This window comes from Lottia gigantea (genome assembly GCF_000327385.1).
Source record: "Lottia gigantea unplaced genomic scaffold LOTGIsca_16, whole genome shotgun sequence".
In the NCBI taxonomy this organism is placed as follows: domain Eukaryota; kingdom Metazoa; phylum Mollusca; class Gastropoda; family Lottiidae; genus Lottia; species Lottia gigantea.
Window position 1 is genome coordinate 3,663,705 of NW_008707965.1, and position 24,637 is coordinate 3,688,341.

At 33.9% G+C, this 24,637-nt stretch overlaps 4 protein-coding genes across 4 annotated transcripts; 2 read left to right on the forward strand and 2 right to left on the reverse strand.

Moving 5' to 3' along the window:
- Positions 1 to 386: 386 nt before the first annotated feature.
- LOTGIDRAFT_231022 (hypothetical protein) lies at positions 387 to 5,212 on the forward strand. The gene is made up of 7 exons (XM_009051058.1): positions 387 to 408; positions 1,449 to 1,564; positions 2,128 to 2,754; positions 3,244 to 3,384; positions 3,561 to 3,845; positions 4,472 to 4,627; positions 4,851 to 5,212. Exons 1-7 carry the CDS (start codon positions 394 to 396, stop codon positions 5,029 to 5,031), a joined length of 1,521 nt encoding a protein of 506 aa, XP_009049306.1. The 5' UTR covers positions 387 to 393; the 3' UTR covers positions 5,032 to 5,212.
- Positions 5,213 to 7,692: 2,480 nt separating this feature from the next.
- On the reverse strand, positions 7,693 to 12,042 carry LOTGIDRAFT_158344 (hypothetical protein; the record flags this gene model as incomplete). The annotated part of the gene is made up of 6 exons (XM_009051059.1): positions 7,693 to 7,749; positions 8,415 to 8,950; positions 9,642 to 9,802; positions 10,644 to 10,734; positions 11,261 to 11,317; positions 11,877 to 12,042. The coding sequence occupies 6 exons, from the start codon at positions 12,040 to 12,042 to the stop codon at positions 7,693 to 7,695; spliced, it is 1,068 nt and encodes a 355-aa protein (XP_009049307.1).
- Positions 12,043 to 15,443: 3,401 nt separating this feature from the next.
- LOTGIDRAFT_158345 (hypothetical protein) lies at positions 15,444 to 18,602 on the reverse strand (the record flags this gene model as incomplete). Its single annotated transcript, XM_009051060.1, has 4 exons — positions 15,444 to 15,479; positions 15,959 to 16,093; positions 17,067 to 17,159; positions 18,513 to 18,602. 4 exons carry the CDS (start codon positions 18,600 to 18,602, stop codon positions 15,444 to 15,446), a joined length of 354 nt encoding a protein of 117 aa, XP_009049308.1.
- Positions 18,603 to 21,285: 2,683 nt separating this feature from the next.
- LOTGIDRAFT_97308 (hypothetical protein) lies at positions 21,286 to 23,474 on the forward strand (the record flags this gene model as incomplete). The annotated part of the gene is made up of 6 exons (XM_009051061.1): positions 21,286 to 21,321; positions 21,600 to 21,731; positions 22,058 to 22,138; positions 22,664 to 22,760; positions 22,894 to 22,952; positions 23,373 to 23,474. Coding segments are annotated over 6 exons (507 nt in total), but the record flags the coding sequence as incomplete, so codon positions are not given.
- Between the last annotated feature and the right edge of the window lie 1,163 nt (positions 23,475 to 24,637).

Sequence of the window (24,637 nt, forward strand, 5' to 3'; positions counted from 1 at the left end):
TTTGTCGTATGTATTCATTTCTTCATTCAAGGGTTTTAATTCATGTCGCAACATTATAATTTTCACATTAACATAAAAATCATTCTTCATTAAAATAAACATAACTGAGAAACTATACGCCAAAACTTTCATGAATTCGCTTTTCATTACGGTTAATTAAATCTTACTAGCAGATGACCACCATTAGCACCATTAGAGGGACAGTTGAATATGTTAGACAAGGAATTCATGGTGAGGACCACTACTGTTTTTACTGCACCGATCAGGCGAGATGCTGGTGGAGATCTCATTAAAGATTTTATTAGCAGATTTTATGGCTAATGTTTAAACTATAAAAAGGGATTAAGATCTCATCTGAATTAAAATCTGATTTTACAGTTAGGATCATTCAAGATGTTTCTACGATTGGTAAGTTTTTTGTACTTAATTTCTGGGAGATATTTGTATTAGAGGTTGTTTAGCGAACTTGATGGTGCAGAAAAGTAGGACGAAAAACTCCATTCATTTCATTTTTAGCAAACTTGGCATTAGTTTGCGAATTTTTGGGTGTGCGGTTCAATGGCGGCCAAGTACAAGTACAGGAGGGCACCCATAGAAAAATGGTTTGTAGGACGAGATTTTGATTAACGGAATTGTCTTTCTCGTACGTATTTTTATTGCACCCCAACTGTATCCCCACTGTATTTACAACAAATTTAAAAATATGATTTTTTTGACATGTTTTCGTCAGAAATATGTGTCAGAATTCACCAAACTAATTTTATTTTTCAAAACATTTCTTGGGCATGAACCCTGACAGACGCTTCAGACTGGTGCTTTTGCGCTTCCACTGAACTGCTGAATTCTAAATCTCAAATCAGTCTGCCCTCTATTTGTACCTCTAGTCCCGCAGGTTGGCATAGCGACTGGTACAGTTCCGTTAGAGCAGAGGTACTTTAGGTGTTTCAATCTGTCAGCTTTTCAATACGTATTAATAGAAGAATATCTTTAAATGTGTCAGCTTAAGACAGGCTAAAGATCCCTCGACTGTTGGAAATTGAAAAAGAGCAGGCTAATGTTGCTGTCCTGGCAAAATTTCCGTCATTGTACACTTCATGCGTTGCCGTCTTCATTAGCCCACATGGTGCAGAAAAGTAGGACGTAAAACATTCATATCATTTCATTTTCATTAAGCTAAATAATTATGAATTGTTTTTAGTGCTTTGAACCGCCAAAGGAAAATGGTTTAATGATAGTTTGTGCATAAAAGATAGTTATGAAGTATTGCAAATTTGAACCATAGTAGAGAAATTTTTTCGTATTACAACCAGGTTTCTTTTCAGTTTTAAGCTCTACCCCTCTGTCTTCATTACCCAAAAGTACCATACGTATTTTGAAGACTATTGTCCTATTTGTACAATTTTTTATTTTTTATCATTTTTTAATACTTTTAAACCAAATACTTTCAGTTGATGTTAACGAGCCTGGTAATGGTATGTTTATCACAGTCCAGTAAACAATGCTATGAATTTATAGATTTAACCCAGAACTATCAACTCAAATCAGCTACTCAAGATTATCCAAGGTAATCTGAAATACTTTCTTTTATAATTTCCCACGTTCAACAGAACGTCAATATAATATATTTACTCTCCATTGTAATCCAAAAAGTTTTATACCATATTCCCGTTCTAATGACGTTACTGTTAACCAATCAAACAATGTCATATTTTACCCGTTGTCGAATTGTGGGATATCGAAATCCATATTACCATGGCGTTCGTGTCAATTGAACCATATAAGACACTTCAGATAGTTTCTTATATACGCATATTATGTTACAGAATTGAACCACACAAGTTCCCATTGGCCATGATTATATTCTCATAGGTTTAAGTCTAAAATGTTGCTTGCTATCCCCCGCCCTTTTTCAAAATCTTAGAACCCCGATTCTAAACAACCTATGTCAGGGTTAGCATGGTGTATCACAATGTAAGCATTCAACACTAACGTCAAAATTTCTTATAGTAATGATATTTGTATTCTTGAAGGAACGTGGCCGGTAATTGATAGAAGAATAGAGTAATCACAAGATATGGTTAATATCTAAAAACCAAATACATTTATCTTCATATTCGGTCATTTCAGAGAAGCTATTGTTAAAGAGTATGGAATGCGTCAGGAATTACAGGAACTTCTTAATAATATTCTGGAACCCATTCCAACAGAGCCTTCCATGACAGTTCCTGGAAGCACAGCTCGTGCACCTATCGACAGAAGGGTTCTAATGACACCACAACCAAAAGTATTTTTTGATCCGAAGAATATTCCTATGCCTTTCGCTGGAGCCAACCCCAATGGCCGAATCAACCCTTATCTGAAGAATGCGATACCTTTTCAACGACCATTGGCACCAAATACTTTCCAACAGAGATCGCAGAACAATCCAGCCATGCCACTGAGACCTTTAAATCCACTGGTGAACGGACCAATTCCAACCCGGATTCCAGTTACACCAAGAGCTCAAGCAGGAGTCATCCCATTCGCTCAACTTCAGGCCCCTAAAGCTGCTCCGACCCCGATGTATGCAGGACATCAAGTGCCGAACCTTGCACGCTTCGGTTTTCCAGGTGCTCGCAGAAATCTACCACTAGGGTATCCAAGAAGAGCCCCAGTGCCTCCTGGTCGACTGGCGCCGGTTGTCCCACAACAGAGTAAATTTACCATTGAACAATTGAGACAGATGGCCATGCCATACAAAAGGTCCTATCAAAGGTGAATATTGCCATTATTTACATGTAGTTTATCTGATTTGACTCGTATTGAGTTAAGGAATAATGATAATTCGCCAATGCAGTCATATGATAAAAAACAATACGATCTTTGAATCCGTAAACCAATGTGCAACAAACGACACTGTATAGAAATATTTCTGAATTATTGTTCACTCGATTTGATTGTTTTCTGCTTTTTTCGTGGAATTTCTCGTAACACGTTTGGTTTTTGTTTCCAACAATACAAATTATTGTACCGTATTTATATCATGTACCTTGCAAATCGCAAACATATAAACATTACTTACCTGTACCAATACATAATTTATCAAAAATTAAATGATAAATAAATAATAACACAACCCATGTTTTCGGTAGTTCCTATTTGTAAGAAAGTTACATTTTTCTTTGACCAACGTTTGCTTTCAAAAGTCTTTTCCTGACCAAAGACTCATTTGTTGCCTTTGACAAATTTCTGTTTTTGTTTCAGATACGGCGGTTATAATCCCTATGCCAGAAGTTATCGATATGGTCGACAATCTGGACATTTTATAAGAAAACGAGCTGCTGACAGAATTTCACCTAAATATACCTACAAACAATTACTACAGTTGGCCAATCCATTTAACAGGTGAGACTGTAATTCGTGGTTTCTAAAACAACATCAGCGTTTGTCGGAGAAGCCGAACCGACTTGGAGCAAACAGATGAATCCATACAGCCTAATGATACCATTTATTCATTATAACACATGAAGTTAACACGTGAATATTATACAAATCCCTTACCTATAGCTGTTTAATTCCAGATACGGAGGAGCCGCAAGATACAGCAACCAGGGATATCGCCCTCCCAGACGAGTTGGTTATTACAGCCCAGGGTCCACGAGGGCCCAAAACTACCTCTCTTACAATGGATACAACCCCTATAGAAACAACTTTAACCCCTACACTGCCAGAAGATACACCAACCTCAGAACCAGGCTTCCAATTGGTACCAGATTCCGACCTGTCAACCAGTTCCCAGTCCGACCCCAATATTCACAGAGTTCCAGGCGGTTCCAGTATGGTCAACCACAATACAGAACCAGACGGTAAGGGATTTAACATCTTGGTAATACACGGTGTTCTAGGCTAGGTGTGCTTACTTCCACCAGAACACCAGATATGATTCTAAGTGTAAACTGTTCTTTTCGCCAGTTTCATCAGACTATGATTTTTGATTAAGGCCAGGACCAATTTAATGGGTTAATGTCACTATTTTAAGTCCTTTAAAGCTGACAGAAATGATCTCAAGGTTGCTCAATGATAGATACTGATTTTCTGAGGTTACAACCGTTTCCAGATCATTCTATCAGTATCAACCAGAGAAGACAATCGGGAAAGCAGACAGCAGAACCTCTTGGCCCCTTTCTATTCCCAAACCTACCCTTCGCAAACAACTCCTTGCAGCCCCGAAAGCAAGTTTTTCGGGCAAAAATCTCATAACTAGGTTAGAAATTTGGGCAATCGCAGATATTTCGTCGCCCCTTCCCCTCGGACGTAAACCTGTCTCCGGCACTAGTACAGAGCTCTCGACCTTCTTTTTTGTTTATCTCTACCTTCCTACCCTTCACAAATAACCCCTTGTAGGCCTACCCTACTCCTATATATTAATTAGTGTAGAAATGTTGCTCAGTAGCTGATCATTCTTGTCATAAGCTACCGGCTCTGTTTCCAGATCTATCAGAATCAACCCGAGTGAAGACAATCAGATAAAACCTATCAGTGAATCCTGCCCCACTACAATGATGTCTATACAACAGTTTACAGGGCTCGGAGGTAACTGCTGGGTGCTAGAGCCAGAAAAACAGATGGTAGATTATGCTGTGTGTGGGTAAGTCACCTAGATGTTCTGCACCTCTGAGAGGTATTTAAGGCATTTAATTTAAATTGCGTGCAAGTTTCGATAATTTTTTACCTGTACACCCAGTATCCCTTGCAGTTATGCGTTTATTAAGTTTAGATGATTATTATCATTTCACCCTAGTTTCCCTTAAAATTTCATTGCAGAAAAGAGGGAGGTAAAAATCCATATAATTTACATTTTGTTATTTCAGACATGACGACTGTTCTAACTGTAAATCTGAAGACGAGGATGATAAAATGAGTAAATGTGTGGAGAACTACCACTGGACCCCGGTCTGGTCCTACTGTGATGTTTTACCCCAGGGGAAGAAGATACAGGAGGTGGAACTCTACCTACCCAAATCCTGCAGCTGTAAGACCTTCCAATGTTGATGGGAACCAATGTATTTTTTATATGGGTTGGGTTATTTCAATGTGGTCTGATTATGGGTTGGGTTATTTCAATGTGGTCTGATTATGGGATGGGTTATTTCAATGTGGTCTGATTATGGGTTGGGTTATTTCAATGTGGTCTGATTATGTTTATATTATAATAATAAAGATTTTTGTACTGAAATTGAGTCTTCGATCTCCATAGGATTCTGGCTCCAGTGGGAGCACCCTTCTTCCCATGCTTAATCCCTCCCTCACATGTAGTAACTATTTAGTAGTGTAGGATGTTGCCGGCGACCCTGTTTTTAATTTTGAAACACCTAAAAATGTTCAAATGCCTACTGTTTCGTTGTTGAAAGCTATTGGCGGTCCCCTGACTCAGAAGATAAGATAAGATAATGTTTAAAATAGTTTTATTCCCATCATAATATCTTTAGACAATCTCCCTGAGAATACAACAACATATATTAATATAACTATATACCTATACTATATCATTACAACATCTTATAATAATTTCATCTGAACATGTCACATAATGACCTTGTTATGTGACCTCCTAGCTTCTAAATCATGACTTCACACTTCATAATTTCATTAGAACATTTGAAACCATGACTTCATGCTCTCACTGTAAGAATTTCATCACAACCTTTGAAATGGTGACTTCACATGTTCATATCATTAGAATTTAATAAGAATATTTGAAACCATGACTTCACATGATAATGAAATACATTTGTCATTGTGGCTTCATCGCTCAAAAAATTTCAATATAATATTTCAAATCATGACTTCACATGTTCTTACATCATTAAAATTCCATCAGAACATTTGAATTCACGATTTCAGAAACTTATTCAATTAAATGCTCAGAATTCCTTTTGGATATAGAGATATTGAGATAATGAGAAAAGGCTTCACTTCTAAACTGAGATTTCAAATTCCATCACTGTTATCCTCACAACCAACCAACCAGTGTTTTATTATATAATAACTAAGAAAGATAACTCAACTTAGACTGAGTTAAATGTAATTTGACATGATTTTGGCATTGTTGTTATTCTATATTAAAGGGACAATATCTCTTAGAATGAACATTTTTTATGAAAATTTATATCTTCATAGTTTCATCTAAGACAGAATTCCTCTATAATCCAATAAATCTATAAAGTTAAATATTTATCCTTAAAACTATGTAATTATAGAAAAAAGATTAAGGATTTATTGGATTATACGGGGATTCTGTTGTATATTAATTACACCAGGTCCACTAATGAATATATATTAGCCAAGTTTGAGAAGTTATTTATGTTCATTCTAAGAGGTAGTGTTCCTTTAAGAGAATATTCAATTGCATTGTAACACATCTGATATTTGGCTCAATAAAATAAAATTAAATTTGATTAAAACCAGGGATCTTATTCTTGTAAATTTAACTTGAGACGATTTTAATATTCCAGTCATCTGATTGGTCAATCACTAAAATTGAGGGTGAGCAGCCAGATTAATGAAATATTACGGTTACCAGTTTGCTTGTTATGTTCAAAACTAAATATTAACTATGTTAAATCCACCTTATTTTTAATCTGGCAGATCTCTTTATTTGTGATCTTGGTCAGTGCTTTACATAGAAGTTTTTTAGGGATTTTTCAATCTTAATACTAACATTATCATTTATATTTTTGAGAATAAATTCAGTTTTGAGACTGAACAGTTTAGGCCTATTAATAATATAATTTATAATATAATTAAGTAATATATGTTAATATGGATTTTTCTTAAACTTTTGGCACATTTTTACATTTCACGATAAACAGTGTCATTAACAATCATCAAGTAGGGAGACAGTCGCCTAAATATTGATAAAATTCATAAAGCAAATATTTAGATGACTCTATTACTATATATTGCCTCCAAACCCTTTTTTTTTCAATACTTATTAGACTAACTAACTTTAATATATAATTTAAAGGGAACATATTTAATCATTGTTTGACAGTTTGGATTTCTATATATTTATACAATTAGTCCTGTATTTTATGTACAAGTTTAAAATTATCTTATTAGAACTCTACCCCCAAAATTTATTCAGCATTAGTTACATGCTCAGCACGATACACAGAAACAAATGTAATACAAAATAAATATATTAGAATCAGTTAGAGTTTTCAAACCATTAAAATAATATCAGAGAAATAATTATAATTAAGGATCAAGCCCCTTTTTCTCAATAATCTTACTATAAGCATAACTTAAAATACAGATGTGACCTCACCCTCTGATCTTGGTGAACCATCATCCTTCAGTCCTTGTGTCACGATCATCACTGAACTTATTGGACTGCTTTCAAATATTAACTTATACATAACATTGCTGACAGGGAAATTAGAAACTAACCCACTTTTCAACCAATCAGCATTGGCTAAATTTTCTATTAAGTGGCTCACTTAATAGTTAAGCATTTCCTCATCACCTGACATTTTGACTGACAGGTTTCTCAATTTCGGGGGCGTTGACTTTGGTCTTGAGTACATAGTTCTAGAAATGTACAAAAATCGCATAAATTCCTTCAAAAACACCCAAAACTAGGAATTTCCCTTTCTGTTTTTATATATGCTTTTTCGATAGATGTTAGAACACTATTACTGATAAGCTTAGCTAAAAAATTCCCATTTCTGAGAGTAAGATTCGATGTGCAAAGTGGAGAATCTGTCCCTTTAATTAGAAGACATCAAGCTTTTTTTGTCAATTAACAATCAACATTCATCTGATTGGAAGACTATGTCCAAGCGTAAAATTCTACACTACACTGGAAAATTTTTTTATCAAAGTTTTTTTTTTGAGAACTATTTGCCTGAAGATCAGTATTTTCTCTGTTGGCAAGACAGACTGCCAGTGCATTGGTCAATAGAATGCTTTTGTCATTGGTAGAGCAGTTAGACACTTAGTCAGTATTTTCCCTGTTGGCAAGAAAGATTGCCAGTGCCATGAACTGTAGAATGCTTTTGACATTGGGGAAAGTAGTTATACACCAAGTGAGTGTTTTCCCTAGCAAGTAGTTTTGACATTGAGCAGTTAGATATTAGGTATTTTTCCCTGATTGCACTGATTTTGACATTGAGATGCCATTGTGGAAAGACAGAATGCCACAGCGAGTAGAATGCTTTTGACATTTGGGAAGGCATTTAGCTACCAATGGCAAGACAAGTTGTCGATAATACTTTAGCACTTTCAGATTTAACCTCCCCACCCCCCTAATAAATAGTGGGATGTTTTTTGAGGTCAGGGTCATCTTTATAATCTGCGAAACCGTATTCTTCATCACAATATTCAGGCAATTTGTCCTCTTCTTTCCTCTTATTGATCAGATCCAGCGCGACTGTAATATCTTCATTTAATACAGAATCTTCCTGTTCATCACTCTTTTTACTACTTGGAAGTTTCGCTATCGACATCTCCATGTCTTTAAAAGCGTTAATTAAAAATATTCCACATACAATTGTTAAAAATCCACACAAATCACCAATAATATTCAAAACAGTCATGTGACCGAATTCCCGAAATAAAATTAACGAAGCTGCGATGACAGACGTTGTAAAAAAGACGTAATATATCGGCGTCACAACCGACGTGTTAAACGTGTCCAATGCACGATTTAAATAATTTAATTGTAGTAATATACACACAACTACTATAACTAATAAAATATACGTCAGAGGTTTAACAAAGGCGTTGGTACCCCTGACAGTTTCTTTGATTGCCACACCTACTCCTTTACAACCCATCACGGTAAACGATCCGAGAGTTGAACAGATACTGATGTACACTAATATCTTAGTGTTACCGTATCTTGGCACGAAATAAAATATTAAGACTAATGTTGAAATGACCACCAATATACCAAACACTATAAACACTGAAATTAAAGAAGATTTGAAATCAGTTGTCTGTGTTATTAAAAGTGTAATAGAACAACATCTTAGCTAGTCACCTTAAAAACTTTATTAAAAAATATACCTTGACTGCAATAGTCACCTTTTTTGTATCATGGAAGTTTGTAAATGTAGCAATTTGGTTGGATTGTACGTAAAAAAATGAGTTATCATATCTCCAACCCTAAACTTAATCATGTTTTACCACTAATTGCTGATTGACTAACCAAATAGCTAATTAATGATATTTAGTTAATTTAGATGTATTTAACAATTATGCAAAGTTTCATTTTGTTCCAATGAAGAACTGAAAAGATCTGTGGCTTTGAAACTTTGAACTCCATTATCTCGAAACTCACTTTTGTGGATATAGAACAGTCTGGTTCTCATGTGACGAATCAGTGTGTCAATCATTTATTTGACACCCTCAACTTTCAATTGAACTCTTCCACACATGCATACCTTGTATCAATATAATCTGCATGTGTATGGTTGGTAGAGCTCATTTGTAAATATGGGGGTTGTTTGAGGTGATTGTCAAAGTATAATATCCCGTCTTGCTGTGATCGATGAAACACTGTTTCAACAGCCTCCTACTTGGGATCACAATGGATTTTTCTGCCCCTACGACGCTGACTGTAACATGGGCATAAATAAAACACCCCCTACCCCTACCTGGATCTTTCAGTTTCTCTTCTAAAGCTGCCATACTCTCCACTTCAGCTTCTTTAGGAGAATGTATCACCATGATAGTGGACCCCAATATACACAATAAACACCCAATTTTACCAAACAGATTCAATCTTTCTTTCAACTTCCATGATGCCAGTACAGCACTAGAATGGACAATAAATAATTATTCAAATAATCCTTCAATGGTATATCAGAAGCACAAGTTATAGTTTAGTAAAACAATCATTATAGATAAATACTTCTAGAATATTTATTATTTTCAACAACGTAGTTCTCACACGGTCATCAGAAACACAGAACCACATTGAAACGCTGAAAATAATAAATACTTCTAGATCTATCCCTAATAATTGTCTTATTTTATCATTCATAACACTTTTACTAAAATTGAGGTTTAGATCTTATTTACAACTTTAAAATGAACTTTATCATAATTATACTTGAAAAATTTCTAATTACAGTTTTCGAGTCGACAAAAATTTGACTAGTTTGATAGGCAAATTGTTAAAGGTATTGTTAAGAGGTTTTCTAAATTTTTTATCAGGGACATTGATAGCATCAATTTGCACCATTCCTATTTTCAATCAGATGTCTGAGGTTCTTTCAATTCCACTAAAACTAACGCCTTTTATGACTTCCCTAGAGGGGAGCTACCGGAAGCTACTTTTGATATCTATGCAGATCCTCTCTAGTGACTGCATAAAACACGTTAGTTTTAGTGGAATTGCAAGAACCACAGATGTCAGAATATTGGAATGGTGCAAATTGATGCTTAACATAAAAAGTTTAGAAAACCTCTTCTCAATCCCATTAAGCTTTCATGATATATTCCAGTCCACCAGAGATATAACTACTACAGACATGTTTCTATATTCTAACAGTCTTCTCCCATGTATGGTATTCGTACTGTGGATGCAAAAGACATAAAATAGCTCGGAAGCTGAGAGATCGGTGTCAAACAGGTCTAATTATATGTTAACATACCTAACAATGACACTTAGAGCACCAAGGGGAGTAACTAGGGTAGCAGGAGCAAAGGCATAAGCAGCAAAATTAGCAAATTCACCAGTCGTCACTGAAAACAGAAAACACACATGACATTAGATTAGGGTAAATAATTAAAGGGTATATCCATGATTTATCATTTTCTGAGGTTTATTTGAGTCTCGAATATAATATATAAATAGTACTAGAAATGTAGAAATTTCACAATCATTTCTAACTAGAAATTTAACTTTCTGAATCTATATATTATATATATATCTTTTCTATAGATGGTGAAGTATCAAATGAATGTATGATTGTGTGCTATCACTATTCATATTTTAAATGCAACAGTTCGCCATTTTCAGAGTTGATTTAAGTCTTGAATATATGTAAATGGTCTAAAAGTATTAGAACTGCAAGAAAATTGCATCTTGAAGTATATCTGTAAGAATTTTGAAAGAGATCAGTTTACCAACAGCTGAGATACTACCTGTCAAACTTTGGGACGTTTATTTTTTGGAACACCCGATATGTCTTGTTGCCAAGCTATATATTAAGATATTGAAACCCTTGTTTCTTCATGAAATGGACAGATTGAGAGATAAACAACTTACTTAATATCATACCAGCCCACCATAACCATTCTTTTAAATATCCAAAACCTCCATCACCTACAACATATTATAATAAAAAAAATATAGAAAAAAACAATATTTTACAAGGATTACAACTTCGATTTTCAAGATCCCATCTACCAGCTGGTTCCAGGCCAAACTTCTTGGCATTGATCTTTCCCAGAATAACTGTATCCATTTACAACTGGGTAGACTGAAGTATGTCAGACAGAGGCCGGGGCCCAGTTAAACAAACAATGTTGTTAGCATTCGATGCATATATAAAAATGGAAACAATTTTGATATTTAAAAATCAGACAAAAAAATTTGTGTAAAGTAGCCCCCACAAAAAGATAGTGACCTCTACTCTATGCTTTTGTCAGATGTTGATCACTTAATTATTACTTTTCATCAATTTTTGTCGTAAATATGGTATTTCTCACAGTAAAATTCTACACAAATTCTTCTTGTAATATTTTTTGTGCAATCAGGCCCAAATCTTTGATTTGATATTTAAGCATAACACCTGCGCTTGTCAAAAATCTTTGGGATTCCAAACACAATATAATATATAATACTATTCACATAAAATATTATGAATGAAAAATTTACTAACCTGCCCTGGTAGACGAATTCTTGGCAAAATTCAACAAACCAAGTTTTTTAAAAATAAAACTACATCCAACAAAAACACTGGATATGATAGCCAGAGTGACACCAATAATAAAATCTTCAGCAGACCGTACTTTTTCACCACCCCCCTCATCCACAGCAGATGTCATGTTTGTGGTGTTATCTAATACTGTTAGAGAGATATTGCTGTTTAATCTCTGAAAATTTAAAAAAATCATATCTTGAGTATGTCATTCTATTTTTCTTTTGAAAGCCATTGACTGACATGTTATGGCTAACCTATATTTGATGTCCAATAGAAGATATTGACTGTCGGTCATTGAGCTCCCCTGTCGATCATGTCCGGCATATAGAGCAAAATTAACAGCCCTGATTGAGATGCATACAAAACATATCTTCTGTTAAGGGCCGGGTTAATTACCCCGAGGGCATAATTTTGACATCTTTAAGGGGTAATGAGGCATTTTGTAGTTTAGAATAATAATGTTTGTCTATATTAATTAGACACTCAGCTATATTTCCAACATATAATATATTGACAAAATAGTAATGATTTAAACAGGTAAGGGGGGTAATGCAATCGACTACGGACCTTGAAAAGGGTTGAAAACCCCCAGGAAAATGAAGTAGCCCATGGATATTTAGATTATCATCTACGCAATGTGGTCTCTATGTTAAATAAATTTTACTACGTTCAAATTTCAAATAGTAAAATTAAACTAAACAATCTTCTCATTCTGTCCAAAACAATACAAAATATCAATTTTTTACACATTCATCTTAACTCTTCCTTCAAGTTTTAAAGATAGTTGCCCTACTTTTAAATAGGTCATATATAAATAATATGATTTACTTCACTTTTAACAAGTCAACAATACTAGTTCTATAATAAACAGTCAACAATACTAGTTCTATAATAAACAGTCAACAATAGAATTCATACCTAGAATTTTCTTTTCAAACTTTAAAATCTTAACTGTCTACTACTTTCTTTGTCATCACACACTTGTCAGTCTTCCTTGAAAAATAAACCTAGGCCTTGTGTGCCACCGGCTGTCAAGTTAAAGATCCCTTCACAGTTGGAAATCGGAAAGGAGAATGCTAATGCTGTTGGCCTGGCAAAATTTCCTTCAATGCACACTGTATAGCGTTGCCTGTCTTTATTAGCCAATTACATGTAGGTGCTGAAGAGTACGACGTAAAACTGCATTCGTTTCATTTCAACTTATAACAGTACTACAGTCTTAGTATGACTTTACTTTAAAACAAACATAGTCTTATAAGTTATCAATTGATATATTGATATCATTGACGAAATTGATACCAAAAAGTTGAAAATTGCTCACAGTACAAACAATATCCTAACTCTATGTTGGATTACATTAAAACATGAATATAATAGTAAAAACAATTTACATCCCAAGTAGGTATTATCATCAGCTTAGAATCAAATTACAACAAAATAGTTTAAAATTGAAACCACAAAGTTAAGAGAGCAAGGTTAATAACTAAACCTACCTTATCCATTTTAACTACAAAATCCTAAATTTACTCAAGTCGGATAACTATCATAAATAAGGGCGCAACATTAACCTTATCCATTTTGAAACTTGATTTAAAAATTTAAAATATGTATGTAGCCTACTTCCTTTACAATGAATGATATATAGAAATAATGTAACTCATTCTATAGAAGACTTGTTCTGCCAGTTTTTAACACACAATGTGTACTCAGGATATCAATGAAGGCATAATATAAAGATGTAGGGTTCAAATATAACCACTAGGAGATGGACATGTACCTGATCTAATCATTATCCATTTGACAATCTCCACAAGGTAGCAAAATCTATGAAATACAAGAACTGGATTTAAATTTAAATTTTTAAACTTGGTTAAAATGAGTCTTTATTTATCAGTGGACTTACCTGGTGTTATAACTATACAACGAGATCCCTCTATAATCCAATAAATTCAATAAACTAAGTAATAATTCATTGAACTAAATAATTTTAAAACATGCTTAGAAGTGTTTTTCAATAATTACTTAGTTTAATGGATATATCGTCTTATATAGAGATTTTATTTTTAAGTCCAACTGGTGAATATATACAGCAGAGATCAGAACTAATCAAGGTAAAACCAACTGATCTATTCATCTACTGTACCCACTGGGTTCATATTAAACATGAAAAACACAACTTGAACTTGAGGTAGTATTCCTTTAACGTTACAATATAACTTATGTAAAGGATAACTTACTAAGGTACTTACTCATCCCTATTTATATACCTCATACTACTGTTTAGTTACAGTCTATATTTAACTAATAAGATAAGCTGTATGACTATTAATCCATGAAGAGTCAAGTCATAATTGCCAACCTGTAACTTATTTCATCATATCATGACCAGACCATAACATCTGTCTCTATTTCAGACTCTGGTAGCTATTACCACAGTTGTAAGCTGGTGTAAGGACAGAAAGACTAGGCCCCTATAACTAGATAGTTGAACATCTTATTTACGAGTGGAAAGTCAAAAGCTTAATTTTAGCTGCCAGTATATTAGGTGCTGTGGGTCAGAATCTCATGATCCCAGTCCCAACCCCCCATCTGGATTCATCAGAAAAATATACTTTATAAATTATCATTGATAAAAACCTTGTGTTCTCCTGGTCAAATTTGTCTTTTGGACTCTTGATAGAACTTACACCCTCCTTAAAGGAACAGTGTGCGCCATTTTGGGGATTTTAAATCTTGAATACATGTAAATAGTCTTCAGAAGTACTAGAAATTTATGAAAATCACATAATTCCTTTAAAAATACTTCAATCTAGGTATTTTACCCACTATTTCTATAGATGTTATTCTATATATCATAGAGTATCTTAAATTGACGAGTCATCCTTTTAACATTCATTCGCGAATAATTCTGGACACACATAGATTTGAAGGCTGAAATTTATATATACACTATAACTGTTTGACTTAGCTAAAAAATTCCCGTTTTTGAGACTAAATTATGATTGGTGCACTGGTCCCTTTAAAAATGACTTAAAAAAAAACTAAAAAAAAACAACTTTGCTTTTAAAAACACAAGATATATAGATATATATATACATTGCTCTAGGTCAAATCTGTCATCTGGACTTCTAAAAGAACATCAAAAACACAACCTTAGAAAATGATTAAAATAGGTCAAACAGACACTGACAATAGATAGCAGACCATTCATACTCAAATTTCAATGATACTCAAAAGTTTGCGATATCAGCATCCGCTGGAAGCAAACATTAACATACCTACCTACCTCAAAATATTTGACAACTTTTATTTAAACTTATGATTAAAATATTCTGATTTAAAGGAAATAGTTTTTTAACCCTTACCTTTCAATATGTTAAATAAACAATATGGGGGGTCAATACAACTGTCATGTGTCGTGTCATAGGTCATGTCACAGGTCAAGTCAGTCAATGTTTACTGGTGTTACTATAGATAGATTATGATAGATAAACTGGTCATCTAATATTATAGTGTTAATCAATATCAATATTTTGTCTGTATCAACCATTCCTGATAGGCCTACAGGTATAATTATCATTATATTGAATTGTGTGACCCATTCCAACACCTCAATAGATTTTAAGATTGACAATTTCACTATGGGTGATAATAAATATGGTCGAATCTATTATTGTAGTGTTAATCAATATTAATATTTGTATTTATTATCTCTAACCTTTCCTGATAAAATCTACACTTATAATAACTATTTGTGTCCTGCACTTTGGGGTTTATATAACACTTTAAATGATTAAACCACTGAAACCACACAATCTAGCCGGTCTAAACCATTATTAGTTAAGATATAAAGTAAGTGTTTCTAAATTATAGTTTTCAACTTTTTAATTCAGATCAATATTTTTATGATCCTGATTGGAATAAACGTCATTGAAACTATTATAGTGTTTTAAATTTATAGAGGTATGAATTCAAGGTTTCCTAACCCTCAAAAGTTGAGACCCCCGAAAAAAAAAGGATTTTGAAATTGCTATACTGACCTGTAAAACATCATCTGGAGTATTTTGTAGTAAAGGTGTTGAAAATGTAAGGTTGGCCATGGTAAAACGTTGATATAGAATATAGGATATCACAGATAATCCTATTAAACTCAGTAGACACACTTGGAGCAACCTCTGAAATAGATAAACAATTCAAAGATAATACAGGGATGACCAAGGGTGGTGATCTAAATGAATATCCACATATTCGGCAACCTGTCCAATATAAAAAACTTAGGATAAAAAAATATGAAAAGGATGGCCAGGGGCATCTACAATATACTGTTACAAGTATCTGTTATACACTGCAGGCAGACTAGAAGCATCCCTGGAAAATATCAAATGTAAGTCAGAAAGAAAGGAGCAACAATATATTTAATCTTCTTACTCCTATGGACCTAGTAGATAACTCAAAAATAACTCAAATAATACTTTCAGATGAATTTTACCGTCACACATTTCTGAGATGGGGAAGTTTAAAACCCTTTTCTCGCTGTTGATCAGGTGTCTTAGTTACATCACATAGCCATTTCCTTTATATGACGTCGCCATCATTTGAATGGATGACGCAATTATGAACCTCGCTTTCAGTGTCTCAAAAACGAGGCGGTCATATGGTCTATAGCATATAGTACATACTTTTGAAATTAACCATGAAAGTACGTAATTATAAGAAAAGTGTGCACACTTCGGTACGAAACAGCTGAAATAAAAAAATACAAGACATCAATTTTTATACCCTTCTCTAACCACTTTACCACAGATCTTCAACAAGTAGATATAGAATACAAAAATCATTTTAACATCTTTCACCAAATCATTTTAAAAATCCATTGCAAATCATCCTAAATCTTTCACAATCTCATGCCAAAATCACTCAAAATTATTATTTAAACAAATGTTGATAACTCACAAGATGATAGTATAGCTAGCTGTTTTAGAAAAATTGATAAAATCATTATGTTACACATTGTTCCTTGAGGCAGACTGTGATATAATTATTGTATTGTATTATAATAATTAAAACAAACAGTCTACCTCTCCTACATATACTGTATAATTAGTCAATAACTTTAAATATCTAACATAAACTACCTCAGTGATACACCTTGTCCCTCCAACCAGTAAAATATCTAACATAAACTACGTCAGTGATACACGATGCAAGAATTACAATACGATAAGTATCACGATTCAAAGTCTGAAATACAATACATATCACGATTTGGGATAATAGATAAATAGCAAAACCTCATTTTGAAAGTTTCAATGATTTTTTGTAATACCAGAAAACAAAAAAATCATGTTTTTATAATGTTATAACATTTCAAAAGCTTCTATTTCCTTTTTATAAATTCCAACCCAACATCATAACCCAACATCATAACCCAAGACCCAACATCATAACCCAAGATCCAACATCATAACCCAACATCATAACCCAAGATCCAACATCATAACCCAACATCATAACCCAACATCATAACCCAAGTTCTATTACAGTTATTAATACTCAATATTCTGCCTTCATATTTGGTTTACTTTTTTACTGGTTTACTAATTTTGACCACATCATATAAAGGAAAATTACCTTATTTGGACGTATCTTAATATTTGAATAATTGAATTATTGTCAAATATAACAGTTGTATAGATTCAAAACTCTTCCCCAAAATTTATTTCAATTTTTGAATTTCCCCCCAAACTATATAAAGATATTTCTAGGAAACTATACAAATAACATGTTTTGCTCTTTTCCTTATTTTTGACCCTCCCTCTATCAGGTCGTACTCTCAGAATGACCCCTCAAGGACTGAATAGTCCTTTGTTATAGTTATAAATTAATAGACCTATTGTACCGTACTATATAAGGAGAACTCTTGTTTTGTTATGATAATATCAAAAATAGAGATTTATACAAGTCAAAGTGTCTATTAGACATACATAACTTTTGTCAAAATATTTATGATAAAAATAAACAAAAACGAGAAATTCAACTTACAATTTTGTTATAAAATTCCTATAATAGTATTTTAGTCCTAGACTAAGTTTAGTCCAATGTTAAGTGTGTGTATTAATAAAGTATATGTATATAAATATAAGTGTTGAATGGTAAATACCTGAGTAGTGGGGATTGACCGTGAATGGACTATATAGAATAGTAAGGGAATGCAGACATGAATAGGCTAGTTGCTAAGTGGAGCGAAAACAATCATAAAACCTATGATATTTTACGCGATATTGTTACCTGTATGACATGATTATCACGTTACCTGTATTACCTGTGTTTCCTCAACGTACTGTGTAATAAAGTTAGAAGTAGTATATCTATATATCTTGTATTCTTTATACAAATATAAATTTTTCAGGGTCAAGGGAGGTGGAGGCACGCATACACAAATGATATAACTTCTATAGATTTACCTATATATATCGTGTTGTTTTGTTGTTAATCATGTTACCTGTGTGTTTAGAAATGTAGTATGTAATAAATCTATATATTTAAGAGTTTTAATAATAAACGGTCTCAAATATAAATTATAAGACACTTTACATTCCAAACATTAATAGAATGTACACATATCTGATTTGGTGTAGTCGAAATATGAGTTTCATGTAATGGCTTAATTGGACGTACCCACATGACAACTGTTGCTAATGTATTTCTAGTTCTAGTTCAAAAGTTGGAAAATTATGTTAAGATTAAGAAATCTTTTATTTAAAAAAAGTACTGATAATTTTTATCAAATATGTAAGACAAGCAATGGAGCACCAGTGGAGGTACAGGGGGGTGTGAGTGGGCTATAAAAATGGCTTGCGTCCCCATTTGTACCCCCAGTTTATTTTTAACAAATTTAATATTATGATATATATATATTTTGGCCTATGTGTCAGATTGCACCAAATCAATTCAATTTTTCTAAAATTTTCTAAATTATTCCACTGTGCTAGCAGACGAAATCAAACAAACCACTGACTGAGCTATTCCAATGTCCTAGCAGACAACCATCCATGTTGCTACTGAGCTATTCGACTGTCCGAACAGAAAACCATTCAACTTACTACTTACTGAGCTATTCCACTGTCCTAGCAGACGACAAGAAAACTTGATACTGACTGAGCTATTCCACTGTCCTAGCAGACGACAAGAAAACTTGATACTGACTGAGCTATTCCACTGTTCTAGCAGACGACAATCCAACTCAATACTGACTGAGCTATTCCACTGTCCTAGCAGACGACAAGCAAACTTGATACTGACTGAGCTATTCCACTGTCCTAGCAGATGACTATCCAACTTGATACTGACTGAGTTATTCCACTGTCCTAGCAGACGACAATCCAACTCTCTACTGACTGAGCTATTCCACTGTCCTAGCAGATGACAATCTAACTCGCTACCAAATGAGCTATTCCACTGCTCTAGCAGACGACAATCCAACTTGCTACTGACAGCTATCCCACTGTCCTAGCAGACAATCCAACTATCTACTGACTGAGCTATCCCACTGTCCTAGCAGACAATCCAACTATCTACTGGCTGAGCTGTCCCACTGTCCTAGTCCTAGCAGATGACAATCAAACTTGCTACTGGATGAGCTATTCCACTGTCCAAGCAGGCGACAATTAAACTTTCTACTGTTCTACAGCTAACCATCAATAACAATCAAGCTTGCTACTGACTGAGGTGTCCCACTGTCCTAGCAGACAACAATCAATTATTTCACTGCATTAAAAGACGAAAAAACGCTTTCAAAGAATGAAAGAATGAATGAAAATATAACCCACTACTTCTCTTTTTTTCATATCCTTAATATCAACAACATTTTACTCCAATTCTTATCACAAATCATGGATTGTAATTAAGTTATAAATGCTGATAGAAAGAAGGTAATCAATATCCACTCATACAGGTAGCAAGTTGATTATCAGAGTTCATTGTAAATACAGTGCCATGGTCCAATTAACTCTAACCATAAAATACGAATTCAATCGAAACTGGATTAAGATAAGTCATACCAATAATTAAATTATTCACAGCAAATAATAAAACAGCCCAATGAACTCAAACAAGTAAAATACAAAATGTAATTAGTTAAGTTGATTGATCAATATACGATAATGAGAATCGTTAGAGCCCTATGGCACAAACAAGTAATCCTTAATGTTATAGATAGATAGATAGATAGATCTAGATCTAGATATAGATACCTTACATTACCAATCACCAATCAATATTAAAGGGACAGCTGCACCATTTTGGGGGTTAAGTTTAGTCTCGAATGTATGCAAATAATCTTCAGTAGTTCTAGAAATGTACGAAAATCTCGTAACACCTTCAAAAATGTTACCATTTCTGGGGTTACAGAAAATTGAAAAATCTGACTGTTCAATGCCATTTGGAAGAAGTTGTACCACAGTCTCATCTATCTTATTGATAAAGAGCTTAGTCTTGACAGGACCAGCCAGGTCAGTAATTTTGTGTAAAAAAAAAAAAAAAAATGAAACAAGGATAACAACTTATTGTCTGAGCAAGGTAAAAAGTTTTTAAGTTTTTTTTTATTATATTTTTGAAAAGTGGAATGACAGCTCAAAATAGTAGGTTACTGTTAGACTTAGAATGTCTTTGCATTGATTAAAATAAACATGAGCGTATAGCATATCTTCAAAACTTTTTTGTACTTAAGACATGTGATTTTTTTTGCTTGCTGAGTGCTGACTGAGATTAGAACCTACAACCACCATTTGTTTATCCTAACCACGCCATGGATGTCATATGAGTATTACAAGTCATTGGCTCAAAGTTTTATAGACTTTGTACTTTGTTGGAAAAGGTGTATGAAGGACATAGCTGATTGTACTGATAATTTTACCACTTCATACAAATTTCATTCATTAAAGATAGCAATATTTTACTGTGGTCTGACATTTAAAAAAAAATCGTTCTCACCAGTTTGGCAGGGCAAGCCATTCTTTCCAAGCTTGAAACTTGAATGGTTCTTTAAAATAATGATCATTTTATAATTTCGTTGATCTATATTTCATTTCAGACGAACTAAATGGAAAATTTAGACAGAATCCTTGACATTTTCATTCAACGTCAAAATGTCAACAAAGAGATGAGTTATCTTGCATTAATACACCAAATTGATGACGTCAACCGATGAAGATGAAATTATACAAAAGTTACCTCCCCCTGACTACACAGAAATTGTGACGTTTTTTACAAAACACTTCTATGAAATAACAATTTTACTTTAATTTCTTTAAAAATGAGTGGCAAAAATGCCCCAAAGCGAAGAGAAATTACACAAGAAGCCATGTACGATTTGGAACAACAGTTTATTCTTCGATTGCCGCCGGTTAGTACATTGTTTACAACAGATAATTCTTACAAAAGAATCGTAAAACAATTAATCATATTATGGAGGGGGGTGGGGGGTGTTGTTCTTTTCATAATATGACCCCTATTGTAATTGGCCTTGCTCTTCCTAAACAAATAAAGACATTGCATTGATCTTTGATCTAAATCTAAGACTCAGATGAATTTTGAGATGTTGGATATTTTCATTAGACTGAATGTAGAAGTAATTTTTTTCATAATGCATGTATTTTGTCAATCATTGAATCTGTTTTTCAGGGACCTGCCATGGCTTTACATCACGATATAGAAACTGGTTCTCTAAATCTAAAAGAAAAATTAAGTATTGAAATGCAGCCTGATATGAGACATGCTAGAGTTCGTTATGGTGGAGATATATTCGCTTCGAAGGTAAATTGATATTCTTTGGGTGCCAAATTGACCCTGAAACTTGTATTAGATTTACTGATGAATGTATTAATTATTGATTGAAAATGATGTTGAATATAAATATTGTGTTAGGAGTAAAAAAGCCAAATTGTTTTGTGGTGTATTGCAGCATTCGAAATTGAAACATTAAGTAATGTGGGTTTTGAGTTGCGTTAAAAAACATGATAGTTGTAAGTATATCATATACCAAGTTTTGGATTTTGAATGAAGGCTACCTGATTGTTCATGAAATTGCTAGATTGACAAATAATTCAGATAAAAACAAATATTTTATATTTATTTTTCAGTTAGTAGACTTACCATGCATCATAGATTCTTTAAAAACAGTTGATAAAAAAACTTTCTATAAAACGGCAGACATCAGTAAGGTTTGTAGTGTTTGTCATTTGTTTTTTTTTTAATTCAATTGAAAAACATGAAATATGTAATCTGACTTCTGTTAACTTGAAAATTTCTGTCTTTTTAGTCCAATTTATCTGTTATTGAATTCAATTCATATGACAGGGCATTGAAAATGTTGGTTAAAACACTGTGAGGAAGAAGAATATGTTGGATTAACTGTTAAGGAAAACCATAAGATGAAAGGAGATGAATACCACCTCAAATTCAAGCTATATTTTGTATATGGTGCCTTAAGAAGGCTATACCAGTCCATGAATTGATAAATATGTATTTAACCCTTTCAATCATAGCAGCAGGTTAATCGGGCAAACATTAACATAATATGTACCCGAGCAACCGCTAAACTGGCTGTTACTAAGTGACGTCACACAACGTTGACCTCATACGCTTTTACTTATATTACTTGGAGTTCAGGGTACAGGACGTTTTATTTCAGTTACACTCGGGGGTCTAAAGGTTAAAATCGTGTAAGAGTATTGTTTATATTCCAGATGTTGATATGTTCAGTTGAAGATGATTTTAGCCAAGATGAAGCGGATTCACCCAAGAAAAAAGACAAAGATAAAAGATATATTTATAATCATGGAGGTTGGTCATGAATTTTAAAAGTTCTAAGTTTGAACTTACACATCAAACATCTTCAAACAGTTGTTTTAACTAAAACTTAACTGAATGAGTAAATCTGATTTTTTCTATATTGATTTTTTTTGATTAATTTCAGTTACTCCTCCGCTGAAGAATGTAAAAAAAAGAAGATTCAGAAAAACTTTAAAGAAAAAGGTGGGTTAAATTTATCTTCAGAGCACGAACTATTTTCTTTTGTGACATGCAGTTTCTAAATTCCTTTTAAGCCTATGTTTATTAAGCTGTTAGTCGCACCAAACGCTTGAAATACATTTCTCCTCTGTCTGTGTATATAGCAAAGTTTTTGCACTGTTCTGCAAGATGTAACCATTACCAACATTTTTATGTGAGAAAAATTTGTATTGAAATACCGGTATTTTAAACAAGTGAGATCAAAATCAAAGATTTGACCCACAGGTCTAAAACTGATCTAAAACCCCAGGATTGCCATTTTTTTTTCAATGGTCAGTAAGACAAAGCATATGAATATTCAGAAATTTGAAGACACAACTGTTGAAACGCTAAGCAGAATATTTTAGCGAAAAGTTTTATTGATTTCAACTATTATATGTCTAGTGTTTAGATCAGCCAGAAATAGAGAAGGAAGTAAAGAGATTATTTCGTTACGATGCCGAGGCTATAGATGTTAAATGGGAGATAATTCGTGATGAAACAGAATCTAATAATTCAGGACAGATTATGGAAGGGAGTACCTCAACACGTAAAAACCCTGGTCTAGTACGAAATGATACGGAGGCTTCTATGGACGTTGGTACGAAAGTTTTTCAATATTTTCATCAACTTCATAGTGTCAAACTATTACAAACTTTTTCTTATACCTAGACTGCAATAGCCACCTTTCATGTATCACAGAATCAATTTTGTTGGATTGTATGCGAATACCATCAATCAGGCACAAGACAAAGTTTGTAACAGCATGATATTGTGAAGATGTATTTCCATATGACAAAGCTTTATTCAGTGAATTCTCTGATTGGAATATCACTCTTTTACCTGAGGGGAAGATGGTGGATAAAACAGCTTGTGACTCTTCTGAGCTTTGGATATGAGTCTATGATAGAGATTTTATATTCAGCACTAAACTTTTCCTTTTTTTTTTCTTCTAGCATCATATTTTGGTGAAGTGAGCAGCTCTGATGAAGATAAAGATATTAATATAATGGACAGTGGAGAAGATGATACTTCACGCGGACCACTGACACCTCGAGTTACATTTGGTCTCGATAGATCAGCTAGTGAGAGTCAAGATATACCAGACCAGGACACAGGTAAGAGGGACCAGGATTTAGATTGAAGGGGGGCAGAGTTTAGTTTGAGAGGGGTAGGGAGTAGGTATAGAGGGGCAGTGTTTAGTTTGAAGGAGGGGCAGGGAATAGGTAGAGAGGGGCAGAGTTTAGTTTAAGAGGGGCAGTGTTTAGTTTGAAGGAGGGGCAGGGAATAGGTAGAGAGGGGCAGTGTTTAGTTTGAAGGAGGGGCAGGGAATAGGTAGAGAGGGGCAGAGTTTAGTTTAAGAGGGGCAGTGTTTAGTTTGAAGGAGGGGCAGGGAATAGGTAGAGAGGGGCAGTGTTTAGTTTGAAGGAGGGGCAGGGAATAGGTAGAGAGGGGCAGAGTTTAGTTTAAGAGGGGCAGTGTTTAGTTTGAAGGAGGGGCAGAGAATAGGTAGAGAGGGGCAGTGTTTAGTTTGAAGGAGGGGCAGGGAATAGGTAGAGAGGGGCAGAGTTTAGTTTAAGAGGGGCAGTGTTTAGTTTGAAGGAGGGGCAGGGAATAGGTAGAGAGGGGCAGTGTTTAGTTTGAGTTTTAGTTTTAGTTTAGTTAGTGTC

Coding starts and splice junctions, on each gene's coding strand:
- LOTGIDRAFT_231022 (XM_009051058.1), top strand. Junction 3,385..3,560: donor TTGGCCAATCCATTTAACAG/GTGAGACTGTAA, acceptor GTTTAATTCCAG/ATACGGAGGAGCCGCAAGAT. Junction 3,846..4,471: donor CCACAATACAGAACCAGACG/GTAAGGGATTTA, acceptor CTCTGTTTCCAG/ATCTATCAGAATCAACCCGA.